Source organism: Microcaecilia unicolor, chromosome 5 (assembly GCF_901765095.1).
Source record: "Microcaecilia unicolor chromosome 5, aMicUni1.1, whole genome shotgun sequence".
Classification (NCBI taxonomy): Eukaryota; Metazoa; Chordata; class Amphibia; order Gymnophiona; family Siphonopidae; genus Microcaecilia; species Microcaecilia unicolor.
The window spans coordinates 135,401,280-135,428,526 of NC_044035.1; the positions used below are offsets into that span (position 1 = coordinate 135,401,280).

The 27,247-nt window shown below is 40.3% G+C and overlaps 1 protein-coding gene across 1 annotated transcript; it reads right to left on the reverse strand.

The window, feature by feature from the left end:
- Positions 1-1,456: 1,456 nt before the first annotated feature.
- Positions 1,457-7,737, reverse strand: LOC115470300 (hyphally-regulated protein-like). The gene is made up of 7 exons (XM_030203342.1): positions 7,589-7,737; positions 6,921-7,040; positions 6,208-6,318; positions 5,422-5,523; positions 4,725-4,835; positions 2,895-3,005; positions 1,457-1,686 (listed from the first exon to the last, which is right to left on the reverse strand). Exons 1-7 carry the CDS (start codon positions 7,692-7,694, stop codon positions 1,631-1,633), a joined length of 717 nt encoding a protein of 238 aa, XP_030059202.1. The 5' UTR covers positions 7,695-7,737; the 3' UTR covers positions 1,457-1,630.
- Positions 7,738-27,247: the final 19,510 nt, after the last annotated feature.

The window sequence follows — 27,247 nt, forward strand, 5'->3', positions numbered from 1 at the left end:
CCTCCCTTCCATTTCCAGCAATTTCTCCTCTCCCTAGGCCCTCCCATCCATGTCCCTCTCTGCCCTTCCCTCCTCCATCCATATCCAGCAATTCTCCTCTTTCCCCTCCATTTCCAGCAATTTCTCCTCTCCCTGGACCCAGTCCTCCCATCCATGTCCATCCTTGTCCCTCTCTGCTCTTCCCTCCTCCATCTATATCCAGCAATTTTCCTCTCTCCCCTCCCCTCCATTTCCAGCAATTTCTCCTCTCCTTGGGCCCTGCCCTCCCATCCATGTCCCTTTCTGCCCTTCCCTTACCTCAGCTCTGCACCACCCTGGGAGCTTTAAATCTTTTACCTCCGACGGTCGCAGTAGCTTATCAGTGTCAGTGAAAGCGTTGCTGACATCTCCAGCCTTCCCTTCACGCTCGCTCGTTGGTTCCCTCAGTGTACCGCCTTCTTCTGACGTCATTTCCTTGCGAGGGCGGGACCCTGAGGGAACCAACGAGCGTGAAGGGAAGGCTGGAGACATCGGCAGCACTTTCACTAACGCTGCTCAGCTGCTGCGACCGTCAGAGGTAAAAGATTTAAAGCCCCCAGGACTGCGTGGAGCTGAGGTAAGCGGCAAGGGTAAGCACTGCAGCGGCACCCTCCAGAGGTCGGCACCCCCTTGCGGTGCTTACCCCGCTTACCATGTTGGCATGGCCCTGAATGTGGGATATAAATAAATAAATAAAAAAAGTACTACCACTAGGGATCAAGCTGCCACATAAGGGTATTAAAAGTGTATTTGGTGGGGTGGGGACTTATGAAGAGGATATCTTCAGGGGAAAGACTGATGAGGGGGGAGGTGGAGGGAAAAAGGTATGTGCTAAATGTTAATAAATCTCCAGCCCATTTAAGATGGTACCCAGGAGCATCTAGCCGTGTGGTGGCAGCATGATGTTCCCAACCTGGATAAAGAATGCTATCTCAAACCTACAACTGTATCTATCTTTGAACTGAGTATTGAATTTGTAATGCTTAACCCAGAGCTGTATCCTTCTGGAAGGGTAGGAGTATGGTGCCTCTGTTACAGTATAAATATTTGAAGCTGCAACCATTTGCTGTAAAAGTTCCTGAGAATTAAATCTTTTCTTAAATATTCTGCTCCAAATGAACAGACCTATAATGGAGTCAATGTTATGGTCTATATCTTGCTGTTTTGTACTCAGAATGTGGTTTCAACATTAGCAAGATATTGTGGGTTTGAATCAGTATATGCCAAATATGTGTTTGAAGATAGTCATTAAAACTATCTATAGAGGAGACTGGTCGACCTTGCACAATAGGTGATTCACCCCCAAAGGCATACTGCAGCATTTGTTTGACCATGACATTTAAACCCTATGAACACAGGCTTGGGTTTTAAAAAATCATATGTTATATATAAAGAAGCATGCAAACAAATATGATATGCTTCAGTCATTAGGATTGTTTTAATATATCAGGAAAATTGTGTGGAATGAACAGATGACTTCTGATGACAAGACATTTGTTTGGAATTAACATTAATGATTAATCTTTTGAAATTAGAATGATTGTCAGATTAAACACAGAGGTTACAATGCTTGATTCTGATTTATGGAAAGTGGAGTTTCAGTGTTGCTTTTTTATTTCTTTGCTCCGCCTGAGCATTGTTTCTGCTGGTCTGTGTTTTCACATCCGCCTGGAACAAGAATCACATAATTAGTGGAATTGTACCAGGTGATCACATTTTCTCAGACTTCCCTGTATACTTTCTAATACATCCTTCCCTAAATAAGGTTTATTTCTTAATAGTTTCTAGTTAGCTATTTAAGAATTTGTTTGCTTTTTACATGATAAATGACTGAATTTGATTAGATGTTATCTCATCATCTATAAACTTGAGAGGAACCTTGAGCCTGAAAGATGAGCACCAACTCACCTGCTCAAAATTAAGGAATGAAAAAAAAATTATGAATGCAAAAACTGTCTCTTATTATAGCTCTGTTATATTCAATGGCATAAAACTCTTTCCTCCCCATATTCAGTCTGTGTCAGGCAGCGCACTTAGCTGCCACCACCGGCACTGACCACGGACATTCAATACCGGGCCGTATCCTGCATTTCTTGCATTAAACATTTTCTCAAATTATGAATGCAGACATTCCCAAAAGTAGCACAGCAATTTCGAATAATTTTCTATGGAAAAAGTGTTATAATACATAAAACCTATGCCTATAATCTTGACTATTCTGTGGAATGGAGCTAATTACAACCTGAGAGCTTTGACTTCACTGTTCTCCAAAGCCACTGCCCTGACCACTAGTAGATGTTTCTGACAAAATAGAACAGAATAAGATCTTTGATTCTGTGCAGTCTCGTTATGGAGAAACATTTTTTTACAACTTCTTGAAGTTTGGTTCTCATTTGTAACTGTAAAATAGGATAGCCAAGTGCTCATAACTCCAATCTATGGCCAAAAATCAGAACTCTTAATTATGTAGGCCATTTGATTTGCATGTACCCTTAAACTGAACAGCAGGCTCCACTGTTTAGTGATAGCTGGGTTTCCCTTCTTGCCAGGAATTATATTCTCTATGAATGCAACATTCCAATTTTAGGCTGTCCAGAAAAGATTAAACTAGATATGAAAATTGAAGCCCAGTCTCTAACATAGTAAAATATTACATGTGACTGGATAATTGGTCACAAGTGTATTATAAAATATGCTTTTAGGAATAGAATATAAACATTTATTCTTGAGTGAAATTAAATAAAATTATATTGTAATTAAACGGAACATTTTTTCTTGCATTAAAATGTTGTCAGAGTTTATATATGCAGACATCCCCAAAGATAGCACCGCAAATATTTTCCATAGAAAATTTGTTAGAATGTTTTAAAACTTACGGCCAGAGATTTGACCTTTCTGTTGGCAGGAGCCAACTCCAGCCTGAGAGTTCTGGGAGCTCTGACTCCACTGTCCTCCACAGCCACTGCCCTGGCCAGTAGTAGATGTTGCTGATAAAATAGAATAGAACAGAATAATTAGTTTGATTCTGTGGAGCATTGCTATAGAGAAACAGTTTTGTTCAACCTCCTGAAGTTTGCTTCTGATTTGTAACTTTGTAAAGGATAACCATGTACTCATAACTCCAAATCTTGACCAAAAGCCACAGATCAAAATTATGCTGGACACTGGGTTAACATGTACCCTGAAATTGAACAGTAGGTTCTACTATTGAGTGACAGCTGGGTTTCCATTCCTGCCAAGAATTATTAACTCTGCTAATGCAATATTCCAATTTTAGGCTGTCCAGAGAAACTAAAGGTAGAATTGAGAATTGAAGCCCAGTCTCTTACGTATTACTGAGGGTCTCTTTTACTAAACAAATCTAGCAATTCCTGGCATGGTAAATGAGAGGAAGCCCACAGGAATTGAATAGGCTTTTTCTCATTTTCCGCTTGATTTAGTAAATGACACCATAACTTACTTGATCGTTGGTCAACATTGAGGGGCATAATCGAACGGCACCGGCCAAATCAATGGCCAGCCATCTTCGGGGCCGGCTCCGCAAAGGGGCAGAGCAAACCATATTTTTGAAATACGGTTGGGGCCAGCTATATCAATCGCCGGGTTTAGAGCAGTATTGCTGGGTTTACATGAGATGGCCGGCTTCATTTTCCAGCCATAATGGAAACTGGGCCCGGCCATCTCAAACCCAGCAAAATGCAAGCCGTTTGGTCATGGAAGGAGCTAGCATTTCTAGTGCACTGGTCCCCCTGACATGCCAGGACACCAACCGGGCACCCTAGGGGGCACTTCTAAATATTAAAAAAAAATAGGTGCCAGGAGTATAGCTCCCTTACCTTGTGTGCTGAGCCCCCCAATTCCCCCCCAAAACCCACTTGCCACAACTCTACACCATTACCATAGCCCTAAGGGGTGAAGGGGGCACCTAGATATGGGTACAGTGGGTTTTGGAGGGTTCAATATTTATCACCACAACTGTAACAGGTAGGGGGGGTGGGCCTGGGCCCACCTGCCTAAAGTGCACTGCACCCACTAAATACTACTCCAGGGACCTGCATACTGCTGTCAAGGAGCTAGGTATGACATTTTAGGCTGGCATACAGGCTGGCAAAAAAATGTTTTATTTTTTGTTTTTGGTGGGCGGGGGTTGGTGACCACTGGGGGAGTAAGGGGAGGTGATCCCCACTTTCCTCTGGTGGTCATCTGGTCAATTGTGGCACTTTTTTGAGACTTGGTCCTAAAAATAAATGGACCAAGTCCAGCTGGCAAAATGCTCGTTCGAACCGGCCACATTTTTCCATTATAAGGCGAAGCCGGCCAATTCGTAACCATGCCCCCGCCCTGCCCCCCCGTCCCGCCTTCACTACCCTACCAACACGCCCCCTTGAAGGTTGGCTGGCGCCACGACAAAAAAGCAGTTGGGGCCGGCCAAAATCGGCTTTCGATAAGACCGATTTGGCCGGGATCAGGAGATCGCCGGCGATCTCCCGATTTGTGTCGGAAGATCGCCGGCGATCACTTTCGAAAATGAGCTGGATTGTGTCATAAAGTATTTATTTATAAAATGAATATGAACATTTATGAATGGAATTAAATTATATTGTCATTAAATAGAACATATTTTCATACATTAAAATGTTTTCAGAATTTATGTATGCAGACATCCCCAAAGATAGCACAGCATACGTTTTCCATAGAAAACTTACCTCCTGAGACTTGACTATTCTGTTGGCAAGAGCCAACTCCAATCTGAGAACTCTGGGAAGTCTGACTCAATTGTCCCCCACAGCCACTACTCTGCCCAGTAGTAGATGTTTCTGATGAAATAGAATGGAACAGAATAAGATGTTTTATTCTGTACAGTGTTACAATAAAGAAACATTTTTGTTCAACTTACTGAAGTTTACTTCTCATTTGTAACTTTACATAGGATAGCCAATACTCATAACTCTAATCCTTTGCTAGAAGCCACAGATAAAAAAAATTATGTAGCCCACTCAATATACATGTACTCTTAAACTAAATTAAACGGCAGATTCCACTGTTTTGTTATAATTGGGTTTCCATTTTTGCCAGTAATTACAAACTCTACTAATGCAACATTCCAATTTCAGGCTTTCCAGAGAAGATAAAACTAGAATTAATAATGGAAGGCCAGTTTCCTATATAGCAAAATGTTACAATGTTAATGGATCATTGGTCAAATATGTGTAATAAAGAATGCTATTATATATGGAATATGAACCTTTATTCTTGAGTGAAATTAAACAAAATTATATTGCCATTAAATGGAACATCTTTTAATGCATTAAAATGTTTTCAGAGTTTATGTATGCAGACATTCCCAATGTAGCACAGAAAACATTTTCTATGGAAAATGTGTTAGAATGCATTAAAACTTACGGCCAGAGATTTGACCTTTCTGTTGGCAGGAACCAACTCCAGCCTGAGAGTTCTGGCTCCACTGTCCTCCACAGCCACTGCCCTGGCCACTAGTAGATGTTTCTGATGAAATAGAACAGAACAGAATAAGATGTTTGATTCTGTGGAGTATTGTTATGGAGAAACATTTTTTTACAAATTCCTGAAGTTTGCTTCTAATTTATAACTTTACATAGGATAGACAAGTACTCATAACTCAATCCTTGGCCAAAAGACACAGATCAAAATTATGTAGGCCACTCAATTTACGTGTACTATGAAATTGAACAGCAGGTTCCACTGTTTAGTGATAGCTAGGTTTCCCTTTCTACTAGGAATTATAAACTCCGCTGATGAAATATTCCAATTTCAGGCTATCCAGAGAAGCTGAAACTAGAACCTAGAATTGAAACCCATTATTCTACATAGCAGTATTTTAATAAGAATCTCATTTATTAAGTCACGCCAGCGATTCTCAGCAAGGTGAATGAGAAGGGACCCATAGGAACTGAATAGGCTTCCTCTCATTTGCCGCATGGGAATTGCTAGCATGATTTAGTAAAAGAGGCACTACGTTACTTGATCGTTGTTCAACCCTCTGTCATAAAGTATGTCTTTATGAATATAGGATGAACCTTTGCTCATGAGTAAAATTAAATATAATTATATTGTCATTAAATTCAACATCTTTTCTTGCATAAATGTTTTCAGAGTTTATATATAAGATAGCGCACATGGAAAAATTTGATATAATGCATAAAAACTTACGTCCTGAGACTTGACTATTCTGTTGGCAGGAGCCAACTCCAACCTGAGAGCTCTGGGAGCTCTGGTTCCACTGTCCTGCACAGCCACTGCCCTGGCCAGATGTATTTGTTTCTGATAAAATAGAATGGAACAGAATAAGAAGCCTTGGAGCCTTCCTGTGGAATAACATTCTTTCATGACACCCTGAAGTTTACTTCTCATTTGTAACTTTTTAAAGGATAGCCAAGTACTCCTGTCTCCAATTCTTGGCCAAAAAACACATATATCATAAGTTTTTAAACCTCTCCTTTTACATATGTCATCAATCTGATCTGTGTTTCACTGTTGAATGATATTTGAGTTTCCCTTCTTTCCAGGGACTATGCAACATTCCAAATTCTTCTGTCTTGAGGAGCTGAGACTAGCTTTTGACCAGTATTGAATTCTAAAGGAGATCTTGAATAAATGGGTGAGGTAGCCATGTTAGTCCACTTTTAAATATGATAGAAATGTTAAAAAAGAAGATATACTGATATTTTTTTATTTTGAACTAACAATTCATTTTTGACTAGCTTTTAAAACCAGTACCTTCTACTTTGGGTCAGAAGTTATCTTTAAACTATGATTTTTTTAATTGTTGATCCATATAATACAACATTTTAATTTGTATTACTATGATACAGAAGTTTTTAACAGTTTCTTTGGAGACATAATTATATTGAATTAAAACTTACGTCCGGAGACTTGACCTTTCTGTTGGCAGGAATTTACTCCAACCTGCGAACTCTGTGAGCTTTGAGAGCTCTGACTCCACTGTCCTCCACAGCCACTGCCCTGCCCTATTGTAGATGTTTCTAAAAAGATAGAATAGAAAAAAATACAGATTGTGATTCTGTGAAGCCTTAGTATTCTCTACTTTTTTATTTCTGGTTTAATTTATTGGAATTCCGCTCTATACAGTCTTACACAGAAAGGGCAAAATTGAAATGCTGTTGCATACAGTGGACTTTAATTCATATTGATCTGGAGTTTCCCCCTTATTTCTTCACAAATTGTAAAGTTTTCTTTTTAGACAACGGTCATAACAACTATCTTTGGATAGAAAATGCAGACTACAACTCCTTCTGCAATCTAGTACCATTTATGCACCTTGAATCTGGATATTTGTCATTATTTCAGAGGCAGCTATGTTATCCTTCCTCTCAGAGACCATAAAGGATACCCTAACGATCTTGAAACTGTATTTTGGTTTCCTATGTAGCAGTGTATCACATTTTTTATATGGTCATTGATTCAAGACCATGTCAGTAAAGATGTACTTAAAATGAAATATGACCCTTTTATCATAGCAAAAATAGCAAACTATATCAAGAGTAATTTCTTATAATGAAATATAGCTTACGATCATAGTCTTGTCCTTTATTTTGGCATGAGTTGTTGCCTTGATTCTGTTGGCATGATGTTTGCTGATTGCATTGTCCTGCACCACTACCACCCTTGGCAGACATGTTTCTCTCTATCTCTCTCAAGGAATATAGAATCTGAAGATTGGATCTGTGAGTCTTTGGTCTTGTCTATGTGAACATCTCATTTATATATACAAGTAGCGTTCCTCCCTGTGCCACATCAGCATTATGCATACCTTGGTGGAGTCCTTGATGAACAAATAGGAATTCAGCATCACTCATTTAATTATGACAGTTCTCTTTGTTTTCTGGCCCAGAGGTAAGGTGTATGTCTCCCAGTGTAATCTTATTTTGATTATTTAATGTAATCTAGTGACATATTTAAGATATGTGTTGAAACATAGAAGTATAGAAAATAATGGTAAATAAAGACCATCCACCAGATTCTATATATTGTGCTGAGATTTCAATTAGGAAATCAAAGTGTATTCCATAATAATATGCATAACTAATATAGGCATTGGCATTTGCACCAGGTTTTACTTTGCGTAACTCCTGTGACTAAATTTAGTTATGTGGATGGTACCTCAGCGTTTTCTATCAACCACACTAAAATTTAGGTTTATTCTATAAAGTACACCTAAATTAAGGCTTAGACCAATTTCATTTCAGCACCATATGTTCCAGCATGATATATAGAATGCAATCCCATATGGTTTGTCCATCCTGCCATCCATACCGTCAACCATCCTTTTGTATCCCTTTGAAATCCAGTGTACTTTTTATTTTTTAAGCCTTTGAATACATTGATATAGAAATAAAATACATTAATAGTTGTTCAAATCCATGTACATGCATTTAAGTGTCAAACAGTATGTCTAATTGTGTTTGTCAAATTTAATGTGTGGCATTGATATTTCAGAACATAAAGGTTTAGAGGGATCAATATTCAAAGTGATTAAAATGGCCAGAAATGACTCCTAGCCTTTTAAGTCACTTGTCCAGGGTTCACCGAGCATATTCAGCGGAACTTAAGCAGATAGGATAACCACATAAATAAGATCGCATAAAAGACAGTCCTATCATTGAGGCCTTTTTACTAGGCAGTGGAAATCCAGAATTACCACCAGCCCAAGGCTTCCTGCCTGGACCTCAGCCCACCTTTCAACCTGCTCCTGCCAAGACCTGCCCTTTCTAATCTGCCAGCCAGATCTTTGTCTGAACCTCTCCTATGCCCTGCCAGCCACCCGCACCAGAGAGCTTAACCCTTGGGAAAAGGTGGTGGGTACAGGTGGAGTCTATGGAGGTGTTGTCTGCCTAGCCAGTCATCCCTGGTAATGGCAGAAGGGCTCAGTCCTTGTCCTAGCATTTTGGACGCAAATCTGTTGTTGGAATCGCAGAGAAGGTGGTGGCTTTGTGCTAGACTTGGGCTGGTCAGGAGGTAAAATTGGTTGTACATTTTTCCGGCATGAAGAGAAAGTACAGCCACAGAAGACATGAAGGCACTAAGGTCTGAGGTTGTGCCTGGATCTGGGTCGCTGGCATTTCTGTACATGGGTGAACATGCTCCAGGGCTCTGGTGTAAGCCAAAACTTAAGCTGGTGGCTCAAATTTGAGGCTGCCAGGTGGGCCTGCAACTAGAACCCAAATCTGGGTGATACAGGTTAAGTTACACTAGCAGGAGGCAGGGTTGTGAGAAAGGGAGAGACAGTGGGTAGATGAGGGGGTTGAGAGAGACGAGATAGATGCTGGACCCAAACCGGGAAGGCGAGGGAGAGAGATCCTGGATAAAGGGAGGGAAGAAAGAAGGGAGATAGAACCAATGCCAGAGGGCAGTGCCAATGTGGAGGTGGGGGAGCCAGAGCAACAGTCGGATCAGGGTTCTACAACCCATTGAGCTGGCATTACTTATCTAACCTTCCGTCTCCTGTATGTCACAAGTTTCTATTCCTATTGAATCCCATGTAATATTCTCTTTTGTCTTAATGATGTTTTCCATTTTTTTCAAGTAGTTGGTTAGGAATCAGAGCAAGTTCTTTATCTTAGAAAACAATTGCACTTTTCCTATAAGATATCTGTATTTATTATTTGAGAGCGAGGCAGGATGACAGCATGCTGTAATTGGGTTAGTCATTTTCCAGTTTAGTAAGTGGTAATGTTTCAAAACAAAGGAATCTAAACAAGTTTAAGAAATCTCTACAAGCTTTATTAATGCAGATCAGGAGTTTAAAATATATCTTGAGAAATATTATTTGCTGACTCAAGTGCATAAAAATATTTGTAGCCTTCATTTTTAAAGGGCTGCCGCTACAATGAATCTTTGGATGCATCTGAGAAGGTGAATAGCCACAATTAGACCATTTTGTAGACTAATCCCCACTCTTTATTAATAAACACATTCCATCATGTTTAAGTTACATTTTCCATTACTGGATATGCATAGTTAATCACTTGATCTGAGTAATGTCATGAACTGGGTAGATTATAAGTGAGGCTCAATGTTAGAACAACCCAATAGGAGGAAGTTACACTTCAATTACCACAGTAAGAGGGTCATTTTATTAAGCCTATACACTAGGTATGCATGGCATCTACCTGCATATGTAGGGTTTTGAGTTTGGTGCTTTTTTTATACAATAAGTAATATGCACATAAGGAACATCAATAGGGCAAGTAGGAATCCATAAAATGGTTGAGGAATAAGTGTGTACAGGGCAGGATATGGAAGAAAGATCTAACTATATCATAAGAAATACATGCTTAAATTTACACTTGATACCAATGAGACCTGTGCTCCAAACAACCCATCTTGTGACCTAGTTAAGGTCATTGGAACAAAAAAAAAAAAACCTGTAATAATGGACCAAACCAAAGGTATGTGGCAGAATCCCCATAATTAGCTAGATTCTACGTTGCTTACCCCTAGGATAATAGTGGATTTCCCCGATTCTTCTTTAATTTTTGTGATTTTTCTTTCAGGAACTTGACCAAACCTTTTTTAAATGCAACTATGTTAACTTGTTTTACCACATTCTTCAGGGTGGGGGTGGAGGACTAGACAATTGCAGATAGAGGTTTTAAACTCAGAAAATGTCCAAACACATCAGCCATCCTTCTATCTTCTAGATTAATGCATAATTCTTTAGACTCCTATATAAACCCAGACAATTGCCAATTCTAACCTCCTGAGATGAGCACATCTCACAGAGCCCTTTAAACATTTGGACTAAAGTATGCCAGTAGTTTACCAATCATTTAATCTGACCCTGGATACAACAACAAATATCAGTTTGTAGTGTATATTACAACCAATAAGAAAAGTATATGATTCAGTCAGTGGTTTTCACTGTACAATTAACAACAAAGAAAAAGAAGGGCTCGATATTTAAAAGCATTTATCTGCCTGGCACCCTTGACTGCTAGCTAGAAATCCATGGAAAAGTTAAACAGCTATGATATCCATTTAGCTTTATACCAGCTTTTTGTGCAATGCCACTTAACAGATGAGTTATCTGATTAGCAGTTAAACAGAAAAATGTTTGGCCAGTCCCAGAATACTGTTATCCATGCCTCTTTTTGAAAAGGAGAAATATGTTTGTTTGTTTATTTAGTGCGTTTGATATACTGCTGAGGCCTTCACATAGGCATACACCTGGGAATTCTCTATAGTGCGCCTACAAATCCACACCAAACTCAAAGCAGGTTCTATTAAAATGTGCGTAACTTAACAAGCTTAGCAAGCTAATAAGCGCTGATAAGAGCACTTAAGCAATATTGAGCACTAAACGGCACATTAGAATTGAGGCGCACAACTCGCTTGTTGTATTCTGTAATGAAGTGGACCGAACTTCTAACACATGCAGCAAAAAGTGTTGTGGTTATAGGTGGGGAAATGGGCATTTCGTTGGCATTTTGAAATTTACGTGTGTAATTATTAAATATGGCCTAGTGCACCTAAATCTATGTGCAAGGATTTATGCCACATTTTCGTTGGTATAAATGGATGCTTGCAGTTTTAAGCACTGATATAGCAACTAAGTGTATTCTATAATTGGCGCCTAAATCTATGCACCGATTATAGAATACACTTAAGGCCCTGTTTACTAAGCCACACTAACTTTTTGGCACATGCTAAAAATTACCACGCGCTAGCGATACAGACACTCATAGGAATATAATGGGGATCTCTATCATTAATGGCCTATGACTAGTGCAGTGGGTTGTGGACCCGAGGAACTGGGTTCAATTCCCTCTTCAGCACCTTGCGACCCTGGGCAAGTCACTTAACACACGATTGCTCTTGACACAAAAGTAATACAACATACTACTTAGATTGTGAGCCTACTATGGACAGACCTAGTACCTGTAAAATGAAACTGTAAACCACTTAGGTCTAAGTAGTATATAAATACTTAATGAAAATGAAACCGGGCCCATAGTTGGCACAGATTTCAGTGACAATTTTTTGGGCATCATGTATAGAAACATCCCCCCCTCCCAAAAAAAAAAATATGTGGCTAATCCCAGAATATTGCTATCCATGCCTCATTTTGAAATGGAGAAATATATTTATTTATTTAATGCATTTGATATAGGCATACAGTGGCCTCAGCGGTTAACAAGTACATTTGTTTTTAATACAGTTACTAGTACTGTCCCTAATGGGCTCACAATCTAAGCCATATATATTGTACTATTCATTTATTTATAAATACTTGTTTACTACCATTTTGAAGAAATTAACCCAAGGCACTGTACAGCAATAAACCAAACATAGGCAACAAAGAATTACAGTAGTAGAAATATTTATACAACAGTACATATTATAACACAGTATGCTACTTATAACATAAAAAAACAAACATTAAAATATCTTAATTAATAGCATAGAGTGTAAAAGAAGATGTAACATATAGGGGCTCATTTCAAAACAGAAAAATAAAACATTCAGAAAGTGGCACAGAGTGGCAGGTGGATTTTTTTTTTAAACCAAAACATACAAATCACTATTTTTGCCATTTAAAGATCCTTTTTTATGCAGTTCGTATGCAGTGCATGCAAATTACAAGGAAGCATGCTGGGGGCTGAATTGGGCATTTCCCAAATTTGGATGTTTTTCTACCATAATAGAACAAACCAAAAATATACAGGGCTAAAAGAGTCTCTTCCTTTTGAAAGCGCTGTTTGGAAAAATATTTCGTGATTTAGGGGAGGTGATCCCTGAGTCCTTCCAGTGGTCATCTAGTCATTTGGGGCACCACTTGTGTGGAGTAGAGGAGTAGCCCAGTAGTTAGTGCAGCAGACTTTGATCCTGGGGAAGTGAGTTCAAGTCCTACTGCAGCTATTCATTATAAAAACAGGTCTAGCTCAAAACATCTAAGGTTTAGTCTTGGACGTCTTTGTTTTCGTCCGTTATTGCTGAAAGACGTCCATATCTTAGGAAAACCCAAGTACCACCCTGAACACACCCCTGGCACGCCCCCATGAGATGTGGACGTCCTTCTGAAGGACTTCAGAGAAAGGTTTTGATAATACTGATTTGGACATTTCTGTGAGATAAACGTCTAAATGCTGATTTATGTCACTTTTGAAAATGAGACTGTTTGGGAGATAGCCAGGCTGTTTCCCATGGTTGGGACTAAACCTAGATGATATTTAATGCTGATCCGTTTCCGGTCTGTTTCTGATTTGCTGGTCTGATTTTAACCAGTCACACTGATATTCAGCGCTGGCCACTTAAAGTGAGACTGGCCAAATCTATTCTTCCTGATACTCAAATGAAAATGGCCACTAAAATGGCATTTAAGTGACTATCTGGCCATAGCTGGCTGTCCTGCACTAAATATCGCTGCATAGCAGCTTAAAGATAGTTGGTTATATTTTGCAATATAACTGGCTATCCACCAAATTATAAAGTGAGAGCGGCCATATGGCTGCCATAATTAGTGGAATAACTTTGGCCAGACTCACTTTAAGCAGCTAGTGCTGAATATCAGCATGGCATGTTAAAATCGGATCGGCCAAAGTTAAACTGAATATTCAATGCCGGTCACCGGAAATGGACCGCCATTGAATATCCAGCCTATCCAGCCTATCTCCTGCAGTCTCAATATCAGGGCCATTGCACCTATTGTAGCAGCCAAATATGGCAACCAAACTTGGTCACTCTCACTTTAAAAATCGGTGGGTAGCCATCACCCAATATAATCATCTATCTTTAAGCCCCTAAAGTACCAATATTCAGTGCCAGATAGCTGCTTAAGTGCCATTGTAGCGGCCATTTTCTGTTGAATATCAGGCAGATAGTTCCCAGAAAGGAACACATTTACCAGTTTTTCCCTATCCTGACTGAACCATCTTGTCCATAGTCAACTAATCCATGCTGCAATTGTCTTTCATCTTTAGGTTTATATTCACCTCTCCTTAATCATTCATATGTCAAGTTTGGTCTATTTGTGGTTTCTGAAGAAAACCACAGCATTCTCCACTGTCATTGCAATTTAAATTATGCGCCAAAAAGAATACAACAGTAATTAAAGGTAGTCATTCTCCTTGCTATAATGGAATGAAATGTGAATTTGTGTCTGTGTCCGGTCCCTATGAATGTTTCAAGATAAAGTAACCCAAGGGTTAATACATTTTTGTTTAGCTGGCCTGGGTGGAGGAGAAGGGCTAGAAGTCTGGATGCCCTGGAGCTGTAGCTGATTTTATGCCAATATTGGGCTGGTCATTGAGGGTGGTAGCCTGGAGCTATTTCTGGGATGGTCAGGAGATCAAGGGGCTTGTATACCCTTCTGGCATGTGAATAAAGTATAGCCACAGAAGCCATGAAGGTACTAAGGTCCAGGCGTTCCACCAGAACCCACATCTGGGGAAAACAAGTTAAGTTTCACAAGCAGGAGGCAGGGTTGGGAGAGAGGGAGGGAGAGATGCCAGACAGCAGGTAGATGAGGGGGTAGAGAGAAGAGATAGATGCTGGGCCCAGAGTATGAAGGAGAGAGAGAAAGATGCTGGATAATGGGAGAGAGAAAAGGAGAGAGATGGAACCCATGCCAGAGGGCAGTACCAATGTGGAGGTGGGGGAGCCAGAGCAACAGTCGGATCAGGGTTCCACAACCCCTTGAGCTGACACTGCTCATCTAACCTCCAAGCTCCTGTGTGTCACAAGTTTGTATTACTGAATTTCATGAAATATTCTTTTTTCTTGGTAATACTTTCCACTTTTTCTTCAAGTAGTTGGTTAGGAATAAGAGTAAGTTCTTTACCTTAGCAGAAAATTGCACCTTTTCTAGGCGATAACTATATTTATTTTTAAGAATGAGACTTGATGGCAACATGCTGTAGCTGGGTTAGTAATTTTCAAGTTTAGTAAGTGATAATATTTCCTAGCAAATAAATCTAAACAAGTTTAAGAAATCTCTACAAGCTTAATTAATGCCAGATCAGGAGTTTAAATAATATCTTGGAAAGTTATTTGTTGTCTGAAGTACATAAAATATTTATAGAATATATTTGCAAAAAGCTACAAAGCTTTGGATGTGTGTGATAAGATAAATAGGCACAATTATACCAATTTTTTTAGACTAATCTCCACTTTTTATTAATTAACACAATCTATCATGTTTAACTTCCATTTCCCTTTATTGGATATGTATAGTTAATCACCTGACTTGAGTAATATCATGAACTCGGTGAAGTATAAGTCACACTTCAATTACCACAATAAGAGGGTCATTTTATTAAGCCTATACACTAGGTATGCATGGCATCTACTTCATATCTAGGGTTATGAGTTTGGTGCTATTTTATGGGGTGAGTAATATGCACTTATAAGGGATATAATACCTTCACAACATCAAATGAAAGGACCATTTTGGACTCCTTTATCTCTCCTCTTTTTTTTTTTCTTTTCTCTCCTTTATTTATCTGTTTAAATATTGTATTTGTATTTTCTCTGGTTTGGCGTTAGCCTTTCCAGTCTCTTGTAAGCCACTTTGAGCCTGCATCCTGTGGGAAAAGGTGGGGTATAAATGCAATAAATAAATATGAATAGAACAAGTAAGAATCTATAAAGGGGTCAAGTTATGAGTGGGGAATAGGTGTGTACTAGGTAGGATATGGAAGAACACACATACAATGTATTTTCTAACACAAGGATTTATCTATATCACAGGAAATGAATGATCAGATTTACACCTGATATCAATGACACCTGTGCTTGAAACTTGTCCTGTGACATGCTTAAGGTAATAAGAACAGAAAACTGCTATACAGCACCAGACCAAAGGTCGATTAAGCCCAGTAACTTGTTTCTATCAGTGACCAATCCAGCTCACAAGTACTTGGCAGGATACCCAAAATTAGCTAAGATGCTACGTTGGTAACCCCTAGAATAAGAGTGTATTTCCTCAATTCTTTTCTAATAATGGTTTCTTGACTTTTCTTTCAGAAACTTAACCAAAGCTTTTTTTAAAACTCAGCTATGCTAACTGGTTTTATTACATTGTCCAGGGTGAGGGTGGAGGACTAGACAATTGCAGAAAGAGGTTCTCAGAAAATGTCCAAACACATTAGGTATCCTTCTACCTTCTAGACATTAATGCATAATTCTGCAGACTCCTATGTAAAGCCAGAGAATTGCCAATTCTAACCTCCTGAAACCTGAGCACATCACAGAGCCTTTTAAACATTTGGACTAAAGTATGCAAGTAGTTAACCAATCATTTAATCTTACCCTGGCTACAACAACAAATTTTAGTTTGTAGTATATATTACAACCAAAAATAAACCTTTATGATTCAGTTAGTAGTTTTCACAGTTCAATTTACAACAAAGGACCCAATATTTAAAAGCATTTATCTGTGTAGCACCTTTGATGCCTAGCTAGAAATCCATGTGAAAGTTAAACAGATATGGTAGCTAATTACCCCAAAAATCTAAGTATCGCACCTCAATTACCATGTGGAAATCAAAGCATATTATATAGCAATGTGCCTAACTTAATTGGTTAACTAGCTAATCAGTACTGTTAATTCAATATTAATAAGCAATTATCAGCACATTGGCATTAAGATTGATGTGCTAAGCGTATTTTGTATAATGGTGTGAGCAAATTCTAAGTCACATAGTTGGAAAGGGGAGTGGCTATGGGTGGGACATGGGCATTTCTAAAATCTATGCGATTATAGAATACACTCACTCTGCACCTAATTAAAGTATCAGAATTATTGCCAAGTAAAACATGGCCTAAATAGATAGGACTAAATTTGGTAATATGGAGAGGCGCTCAGAATATTCTATATACTGTGTTGTAATTTAAGCCTATTCTATATATACTTTAGAGAATACACCTAGAGACGTATGTTTCATTTGTAGAAGATCATCATTGAACCAAGGAGATAATGTTTTCGGTTGAGATTTGACAATCACAGGTGCAATAACATGAAGGACTGCTTTACATGTATCATTCCATTACTGAATAAAATTCAGGGAGTGGTTTGAGGTAAGTAAAGCACTGAATGAGTCATTGGATAAGAATTTTAAAAGGTCAATTTTACCTGTAGTTTTAAAGGAATGTAACAAATTTTGGGATTTGGAATGATAATTCATTTTTTTCCGGTGCAATTTAAAAAAAGAGGCTACTGTGATGTGACCAAAGTAGTGTGGTACAATGAAAATCTTGTTTACTTAGTGTTATAAATTGATCCATATTTCAGTTACCTGCTATTGTTTTAGTGATTGCACCTTTTCTGTTGACTGTTCTAATTTTTCCAACAATAAACATTCTTTTGGGTTTATTGTATCTGCTTGTCTGGACTGATTAAGACTGCTGGTGGTTTATGTATTGGATCTGTGAGTGTTTTCTGGGAACTGTGAGACCAATGAGAGTGTAGCTTCTAGTAACCCAGTCAGTAGGAGGAGGGTTCTAGTGTAGCACGCAAGCAGTAGGTGGAGGCAGACCTGAGCTGTGCTGGGGATATACTCTCTAAAAGGATGTGGTTTAGGCCCGTGTGGGTGGTTAGGCACTTCATGTCAGTTCTACACTAGCTGGAATGTCACAACCTTAGATTTGTATCTTTCTTCCCTCAACAGTTTAGGGCTAGAGTTTAATGGAACTTTTGTTATAGGAAATTCACACCATGATGAAATGGAAGCCACAATGTGATTGTAACTGAAATGAAAACAGGTCTTCTCTGCCCCAACTCAATAGAGTGTACAAGACATACAAATTTTACTTACATCTCCAGCAGGCTAGTCAATTATGACCATTTCAATGTATTAACAATATAAGTCTAAGGTGGAAAAAGGACATTCATTACAACTGTGTAGAATGTTCAAGGATTGGCAGCAGGGCTCATTATCCACCAGACATAACTGATTTTCCTCTGCCCATTTCAAGTGGGAGTACACTGTAGTAGCTATAAAGACAGATTCTTGACTGAAGCCTATGCGAAAGGAGGTTGGCGAAAGGAGTTCCTTACCTGTTAAAAAGTAATTGGACAGTTTGAACAGTAGCCAAATATTCTATTGGTTTTGGAAAGCAACATGAAAGCATGTATAATGCATAAAACCATTAAATATCACCCATCAACTTCAAGCTTTACAGTTTAAGTACATACCCCTGGATTCTAGAAAGTTCACTCAAATTTGGCCATGATAGAGATACGTATGCAACATAATTGGTTAACACGCTGTCAATTTTTTGCTGCTAATTGGCACCATTTGGGATTTGCACAATGCATCTCTGTAATTACACAGCACTGGGTGCCCAAATCCCATAGCATGAAACACAAAATGGGGCACACCCATGGGAAGGTTATAGTGGGTCAGGGACTTTTCAATAATTTGGACAGGGTTACTGAATAGTTGGGATATACATCCAACTTGTGTGCCAACATTTACACCGGATTTCAGCAGATCTAAGTCCTCACAGCTAATGGTGGGCACGGGAGTCAACATTCAATACTGTTCTATAAAGGGTACTCAACTGGTATCATTCTTTATAGGCTAGCACTGAGTGCCATTTATTGAATTCAGCCTTTAGCATCTATCTACCCATTAACAAGTATTATGTACACCAAGCACACTACACGATTCAGATGCTATGGTATCCCTGAACATATGAACCGTTAAGCAAGGTCAATTACTTGGTTTTGCAATGAACCTTACAAGTAAGAAAAAAATTTGATCAGTAAGAACCAACCCAGTAGGTAGGGCATGCACCAGAATCCATCTCTGTCTACATATAACCAAGGTTAGCAGGGCTGAGAAAATAGGGAAGACAGAGGCAGTTTAATAGGAGCAATTCATTGATTTCCATTTTGTTGATGGCCTGTTTTCCCATTTTTCAAAATGTCTTTTTACTATTCCCCTCCCCACGACAAATTTGTGGCCTATCAGGAAGTTGTCTAGGAGCAAAAAGTTTTGTTTATCACAATTATATTGTAAAAACAGAGCAACTAACATTTAATCCATGCACATACATAGTCTATGTATTTGGAATGTAGAAATTGGAGGCCAGCTACATTTTCTAGAGATTATGAAGTGGCAGTGAATAAGCTGGAAAAAAAAAGACATGGGGCAGTTGACAGAAGTAAGCAGTGTGCTAAGCTAGCAGAATGTTGAACTTGAGGTTTTGAGAGTTGGAAGTAGTAAAAATTTCACTTCTTTGAGAATGTGCAATAGCCTCAACTATATCCCAAGTCTGTTGTCCTGGAATATGCCCTTGTCAAACAGATTTTCAGGATATCCACAATTAATGTGCATGAAAGATTCATACAATGAAGTGTATGGAGCCAATTGAACTCCAATAAGATGTACATAGGCCAAGAATGCTCCAAGCAACTGATTTGCTATTTTCATATGTCACTTTTGTTTAGGTAAAATCCAAAATGAACATGACAAGGATCAAACTACTTTCAATACAAAGCTGAGCATACAATTTAAAGAAAAATAAATTCTACATTCTGCCCCCCCCCCAAAAAAAATAAGACTTACTGCATCTGATTTGACTACTGAATGTTTATTGCTAATAAAGTTGCTTCCCGTCACGGGGATGACCAAAGTTCACGGGGAGAGTGTTGGCACCGTAGCAAAGGCGGGACTGGGGCGTAATTAAGAGATGGACGTCCTCGGCCGATAATGGAAAAAAGAAGGGTGTCTCTGACGAGCACTTGGCCAACTTTACTTAGTCCTTTTTTTCTTGCGACCAAGCCTCAAAAAGGTGCCCAAACTGACCAGATGACCACCGGAGGGAATCGGGGAGGACCTCCCCTTACTGCCTCAGTGATCACCAACCTCCTCCCACCCAAAAAAATAAAAAAATAAAAACTTAAAAACAATTTTTTCCAGCCTCTATGCCAGCCTCAAATGTCATACCCAGCTCCATGACAGGTCCCTGGAACAGTTTTAGTGGGTGCAGTGCACTTCAGGCAGGCGGACCCAGGCCCATCTCCTCTACCTGTTACACTTGTGGTGGTAAATGTGAGCCCTCCAAAACCCACCCAAAACCCACTATATCCACATGTAGGTGCCCCCCTTCATCCCTTAGGGCTATGGTAGTGGTGTACAGTTGTGGGGAGTGGGTTTGGGGGGGGGTGGGGGGCTCAGCACCCAAGGTAAGGGAGCTATGCACCTGGGAGCAATTTCTGCAGTCCACTGCAGTGCCCCCTTAAGTGCCTGGTTGGTGTCCTGGCATGTCAGGGGGACCAGTGCACTATGAATTCTGGATCCTCTCATGACCAAAGGGATTGGATTTGGTCGTTTTTGAGATGGTTGTCCTCGGTTTCCATTAGGGCCGAAAACCGGGGATGACCATCTCTAAGTTCAAGATTTGGGCATCCCTGAACATATTATCGAGACGAAAGATGGACGCCCATCTTGTTTTGATAATATGGGTTTCCCCGCCCCTTCGTGGGGCTGTCCTGCCAGGATGCCTTTCCCCGCCCCTTCGTGGGGCTGTCCTGCCAGGATGCCCTCATGAAAACTTGGGTGCCCCATTCGATTATGCCCCTCCACGTGATTAAGTTATGGACAAACCGTCAGATTCTCACATTAAAAGAATAAGCTGCCTCTCCTGCACTGTGAATCATTGCTGCAGTATGAAGACCAGTCCCAAGTCAGAAGCTGAAAGTCTCAAGGCTGATGAGACACATATCCCTCTTCTACAGCCTCAGAAGAATACAAAGCCACTGTTCTTTGTCTGAGTAGCTTTAGTCATTAAGCTATACAGAGTTCATAGCTGGCGATTTTCAGATGAATTTCCAGATCAGCTGAGAAAGCAGGCAGCACAATATCAACTGTATCAAAGACCCTTCCATTTTGGAAATACTGGCCTCCAATGCCAGTAAATCACATATGCTAACAGCTGCGTACGTTCATTGCATAGTGTAGCCAGGTTGAGGGTGTTGAGTGAACAGAGAGCGGATTGCATATTTTAAACTTGACAGATTTTAGACACTGGTGCCATCCAAAGTCCATTTGGGAGAGCGGCCACTCCCTGGCAACCCACCTAACTACACCTCTGAGCCATTGCTACAATGAAGCAGAAGTGTAGCTTCATCCTTTGTCTTTCTGTTCTAAGCCCAACATGTCCCAAGACTGTTCCTTTGTAATTCTTTGTCCTCAGCAGACAATCAGTAGATCAATGCAGCTTGTCTGCTATGATAGTGACATCATAGCCATACTTCTTTTTCCAAGATGGTGGCTACCACTTGTCACCCTATGTCACTTCCTGTTTCTACTACTGGCTGCCATCTTGGATGGGGTCAAGTAAACCCCCCAACAACACTGCTCTCTACAGCCTCTGCAGGATGTGTTCATGTGCGGCTTAGCTTTTTTCTCACAAGAAAGAAAGACATTTTTAGTCCCGGTCTCACTGTTTTTTTCCCTCTCATTAGGTCCGTCTGCTTTTAAGAATGACAGACTGATTGCTGAATGACAGCCATTTTAGGTTTTAACACAAAAGTATTGACCGTCCTCCTCCTTCTCCTCTTTGCTTTAAAGGGTACAAATAGACAAAAATCAAGCTGTTTTAAGATTAAACATCCCCTCCCTTTTTTTCCTACAGACAGTTATAAGAGATTGTGGCCTGAAGAGCTGGTTTCTCTCATGATTTCAGCAAGCGTGCTGTACTGTGCTTTCAGATCCATTCATACAGGCAGAAGCCCATGAGCTATGCCTGCAAGAGCTGGTCTTCTGTGAGAGAATCCACAAACCCTACCAACACCCCCTCCCTTTTTCCTACAGACATCTATATGAGATCGTGCCCTGCAGAGCTGGTTTCTCTCAGGTTTTAAGCAAGCATGCTGTTCTTTGTGTGAGATCAATAAGTCTGCAGATTCCACCGCGACCCATCCCCTTTTCCCTAGCCAACAGCAACAGGGAATCCTTGTTCTGCCCCTTTCAAGAAGTGTGGACATAACCATAAGGCAGATGTACTTTTCCTCCCTGCTTTTTTTTCTCCAAGAGATCGTAACAGAACTGTTTGGTTTTTAAGACCATAAGCCCCCAGAACTAGTGTGAACACTACAGGCTGTTCCTCCCTGCATTTCAGAGCTAGGAAAAAAAATTAGATATGCAAACCTCTCGCTCTGCATCTCCACCTGGCCAGTCAGGCCTCTGTTCATAGAGAAATGCAACGGGTGGCTAATTCTACACCCCCCTCACCACCCCCTTATACGGCTTCCCTCCCACCTTACATGGCTCCCCACCCACCCTACATCACTAGTGTTGAAATGCACACCACCCTATGAAATCATATACAAAAAAAAATCCTAAGCAGAATTTACTACGATTCAGAGGCGGTCGGGAGTTTAGGAGACATCATGCCTCTGCTCAGGGCCTCTAGAAAACATAATAAAGCTCTCAATAGAATACAGATCGATTAAAGGCTCAGAGAACAAAATGCTTATATTTTACACTGACCTACTCACATTCATTTCAAAGAAACAAAACCATAGTTTCAGAGGTGGACGCTCAGTAGCAAGCAGACCTGATGGATCTATCAGCTCTGTCTTCTTTTAACCACGGCTACATTTTACAAAAGGTGATCGTGTAAAACTGTTGAAAACAAAAAGCGTTTTTCAAAAGGGGTACAAGCAGACATGGACTGATGAGATATTTATAATCACAAATGTATTAAACAGGGGCAGAAGCTTGTTTACAAAATAGCAAATCAACCATAACATGGTCTACTGTATTGAAAAAGTTTTAGAAGTAAAAGGAAAAGGTCAGAACAAAAAATGTCTAGTGAAATGGAAAGGGTGGCCTGAGAAATTCAACAGTTGGGTGCCAGCCAGTGAGGTACAAGACATCTAAAGGGTGTACATGAGAACCAAGGATTCTACATTACAGTACCTAGCTATCCCACTGTGGAAATATTCCTGCAAAACACCAGTTCTAATTTTACAGTATGTTTAGCAAGACCTCTGGACCTATAAGGCCCTTGGGAAATGGGTTTGGTGGTAGTACAATACCCACACATGTGGGACAATGTTACAAAAGATCAATTTTACATCTTGATGGTGTATGGCTTACCGGATGAAACATTTGAAGTACAGAGAGGTTATTACTCGAGTGTAGAAACTTTAATGGAGAGTATGAACAATGATATTGCCATTCGCTACAATAAGCAACCCCTGTTAATGACCCTCTCAGGCATAGAATCATAAAGAGAAATACGGGCATACCAGTGCTCATCTGTGCAGACGACAAATTTGGAATAATTTTAGGGTTAGAACTTAAATATTGTGAGCTTGCCTGCTGACATCACAGTTAGTTTAAACAACTTATACCTCTATAAGACATTATGGAACATCAGTTAGTAGCGGATCATTTTGTACCGCTGTTGCATTGTGTACTGGTTAAAGGGAAAAGTAATGAGTTTGTCACCTTCATATAAATAAACCTGATTATGTCCCTGGTGACCAGTGAACATATGACTTCCCTATTCATGGATTTTGGGTGCTCTTTGGATAGTATCATGCTGAAAACCTCTCTAACTGGCCTAAGGGTGGGCTCCAGAAATGTTCCAGATAGAGTAATATTCAGGCCTAAACTAAACATAGGGTCAGTGCTTCTAACAGTATGTATAATTGTATATACGTATTTAAACACCAAATGGCTGCACCATTACTGAAAACTGTTGTTTTTACGACATAAAAAATAGAACAGAACTACTTTGGAATTATCTACAAAGAAAAGAAAGATATTCTTGAAAGCTAACAAAAAATAAAAATTGAATGATAAGAATGTATCCAAGTTATAAAATGATCCATAACCCCACCCACCCCACTTTCATCCTTAAGAGTGTCATTTACTGAGCCTAGGTGTATTTTTTTTTCCATGCAGAGTTTTCAGGCACCATATATAGAATCTATCTCAAAATGCCAAAGAACCCTAGACTTACATTTAAGTGCCCAATATTCAAAGAATTTATGCTCTTAACTTTGAGTTATGCCTAAATTGGCCTCTTCGAAATGTTGCTAGAGCTGAGTGCCTAAATGTATTCTTAGAATTTCACTAGACTCCTAAATTTAGCAGCACATAAAATAGGTGACAACAGGGGCAGATTTAGGTGGGGAAAGAACTCACAGGGGTCAATATTCAAAGAAATTAAGCAGGCAGGAGAGGCTCCTGCCAGTTCTTACCATGCTAAATGGGCCAGCTACTGATATTCAACAACACTTAACTAGGCAGTGCCATGAATTTGGGCATTAATTGGCCAACATAAAATTGAGCAGGAAAGTAATATTGCAGGGGTGGAGTCGGCAGTAGTTATGCAGAGGCCAGTGATATTCAGTGCCAGTGTACGGTTAGCTACCTGGACAGGTAGGATCACATTAAAAGTACACTTATCTTTGCCCAATTACCTAGTCTAGCATCATTGGTGCCTGGATAACTTCGGGTTAGCTGCCTCTAGTCCTCTGCTCTTCCCTCCCACTTGAACCCCCTTAAGAACAAGGCCAAACTCCTTCTTCCCCTGAAAGGTATGCCCCTGCCTCAGATGGGATTTTAACACTTATTTTCAGCACAAGGCACATAAATTAGGATCACAAATCTAGGCACTAAGGGGGACATTCAATAAATGGCATCTAAAGTTAGGTGCCAAGATGATGTGCACTAAAGCCTTGATGATCAAAGGTAAATGTGGGTGTTAAAGACCACTAACGCCGGACTAGTGCTCGCATTTACCTTATCACCTATGATCAGAGATGTGTAGCATGGAAAACAGTACCAGTGCCAGGAAGTAGCACAGAGCTCATTAATATCAGATTTAATTGAGCTCTGCGTTATTCTGCCCCTGTGAGCAGAGAACAGCACCCCAATCATAGGGACAGTATAGCGCCTTAACTCTATGCCAGTTCAGAGCTGACGTTAGAGTTAAGGCTCTCTTTGTTCCTGCACCCACCCCACTCCCATCAGAGTCAGGCACCCTGGGGTGTCACTGTCAGCCTGGGCTGCTACCATGTACTGGGGACCATTGGACTCCCAGACCCTCCCCCAATTGCTGAGGACCTGGTGGCCTAGTGGCCCCCCAAGATCCCCCCAGACAGTGAAATGAGGGTTGAGGGTCTGGCAGACCTCCAGTCCCCCGGACACCTCACAACCCAAGGCCACAGGTTGGCTGGAGGTCCTGTGGATCTCCAGCACCCCTAACCCCCCCCCAAAAAACAAAAAGAAATCCATAGTGGCCCAGTAGGTTGCAAACTCAACCCCCCACCTGCCCTGGTGATCTAGTAGCTCCTTCCCCTCCCTGTACCTCTGTGATGGAGGAGGAAGTGGCACTCTCTCCTGTTCCACTGCCACCTTCAAAATTGTAGCACCCTGCACTGCTCAATGCATCCTGGGACATGCAGGGTGGGGCTTTCCTAGCATATAAGGGAGAAACTCCCTTTTATGGTAGGGAAGCCCTGCCCAGTGCACCCCAGGATGTATTGAACAGGGCAGGGCACCACAATTTTGAAGGCAACACTAGAAAAGGATGGAGTGATACTCCCTCCTCCATCATAGAGCTACAGAGGAGGACGCAACTAAACCTCTAATGTGGGTAGTGAGTTGGGTTTGCAGCCGCTACCGGGGACTTCTTTTTAGGTGTAGGGGGTTAGAGGGGCTGAAGATCACTCGATCTCCAGTCCCATGCCCTTATGTTGGGGGTTCTGGGGGATTGGTGGTCTGCTGGACCTCCAGTCCCCATGACACTGTCTGTAAGGGGCTTGGGGACCACTAGGCCACCAGTCCCTCAGTAATTAGGGGTTCAGGGGTCCAATGGACCTCCATCTCCTGCATTTTTGAGGTTCAGACTTTTGATAGGCCAAACTTGTCAAAGAAAGTGCGTGAAGACCCACACTTTACCCTATGATCAGAGCTGATAGCATGCCTAAATTTGGAGTAGAGTAGCCTACTGGTTAGTGCAGTGGGTTTTGATCCTGGTGACCTGGGTTCATTTCCCATTGCTGCTCCTTGTGACCTTGGGCAAGTCACATAACCCTCCATTGCCCCCCCCCCAAAAAAAAACTTAGATTGTGAGCCCTCTAGGGACAGAGAAAGTACCTGCATATAATGTGTACAACACTGCATACGTCTAATAGCGCTATAGAAATGATTATTATTATTATTAGCAGTAGTAGGGGCATTATTATCCTCCACTGTTCCAGCCTTCTGATCATCGGCATCTAAGCTAGTATTCTGTAAAGGGTGCTTTGCATGGAACAACCTTTACAGAATATTAACTTAGTGTGCATTTTGCCAAAGGCTTCTGTAAATGCTCATGCCCAAATGAAGGCCATTAGGCATGCAAATGCAGGTATTCTATAAAATTGCACCTAATTTGTGGGTATGCCCCTGACCAGACCATAAAATACTGCATAGGGCAGATCTACACATAACTCCTAATTACTGACAATTAAGTGCTTGTTAACAGCAATAATTGATTGTTGTCACCTAATTAGCTAATTAGTTTAAACATGGTTCTGTGATCCACACCCAAACGTGTGTGCCCAACTTTGGGTGACCTATATAGAATCCAGTGGTAAATGACAAGCCTAAATGAATAAGCACAGATTTGAAGCTCTTAAATTAAGATGAATTTTCAGCTGAAAACTTAAGCTCCTGACTGTTAAAGAAACCCTCAGAACCCCGGCATGGGTTTTAAAAATTCACATGTTTGTATAAAGAGACATGCAGAATATATGATATGCTTCACTCATTAGGACTGCTTTATTATATCAGAAAAATCATGTAGAATGAGCAGATGATTTTGTTTTGACAAGACAATGAAATTAACTTTATCAATTAATCTTTTGAAATCAGAATGATTGCCTTTTAAACATAGAGGTTAACATGCATGATTCTGATTTGTGGAAAGTGGAGTTTCAGTGTTGCGTTTTCACTTCTTTGCTCCTCCTGTGCATTGTTTCTGCTGGTCTGTGTTTTCACACCCACCTAGAACAAGAACCACAGAATTAGTGGGACTATACCCAATCACACTTTATCAGGCTTCCTGCATCCTTCCCAATCCTTTCTTCCTTAAATAAGACTTATCTCTATATATTTCTGGAACCCTCATCATTAGGAAAAGGAAAACACTTATGAATGCAAAAGCTGTCTCCTATTTCAGCTGTGTTATGCTGGATGGAATTCAACTCTTATTTTTA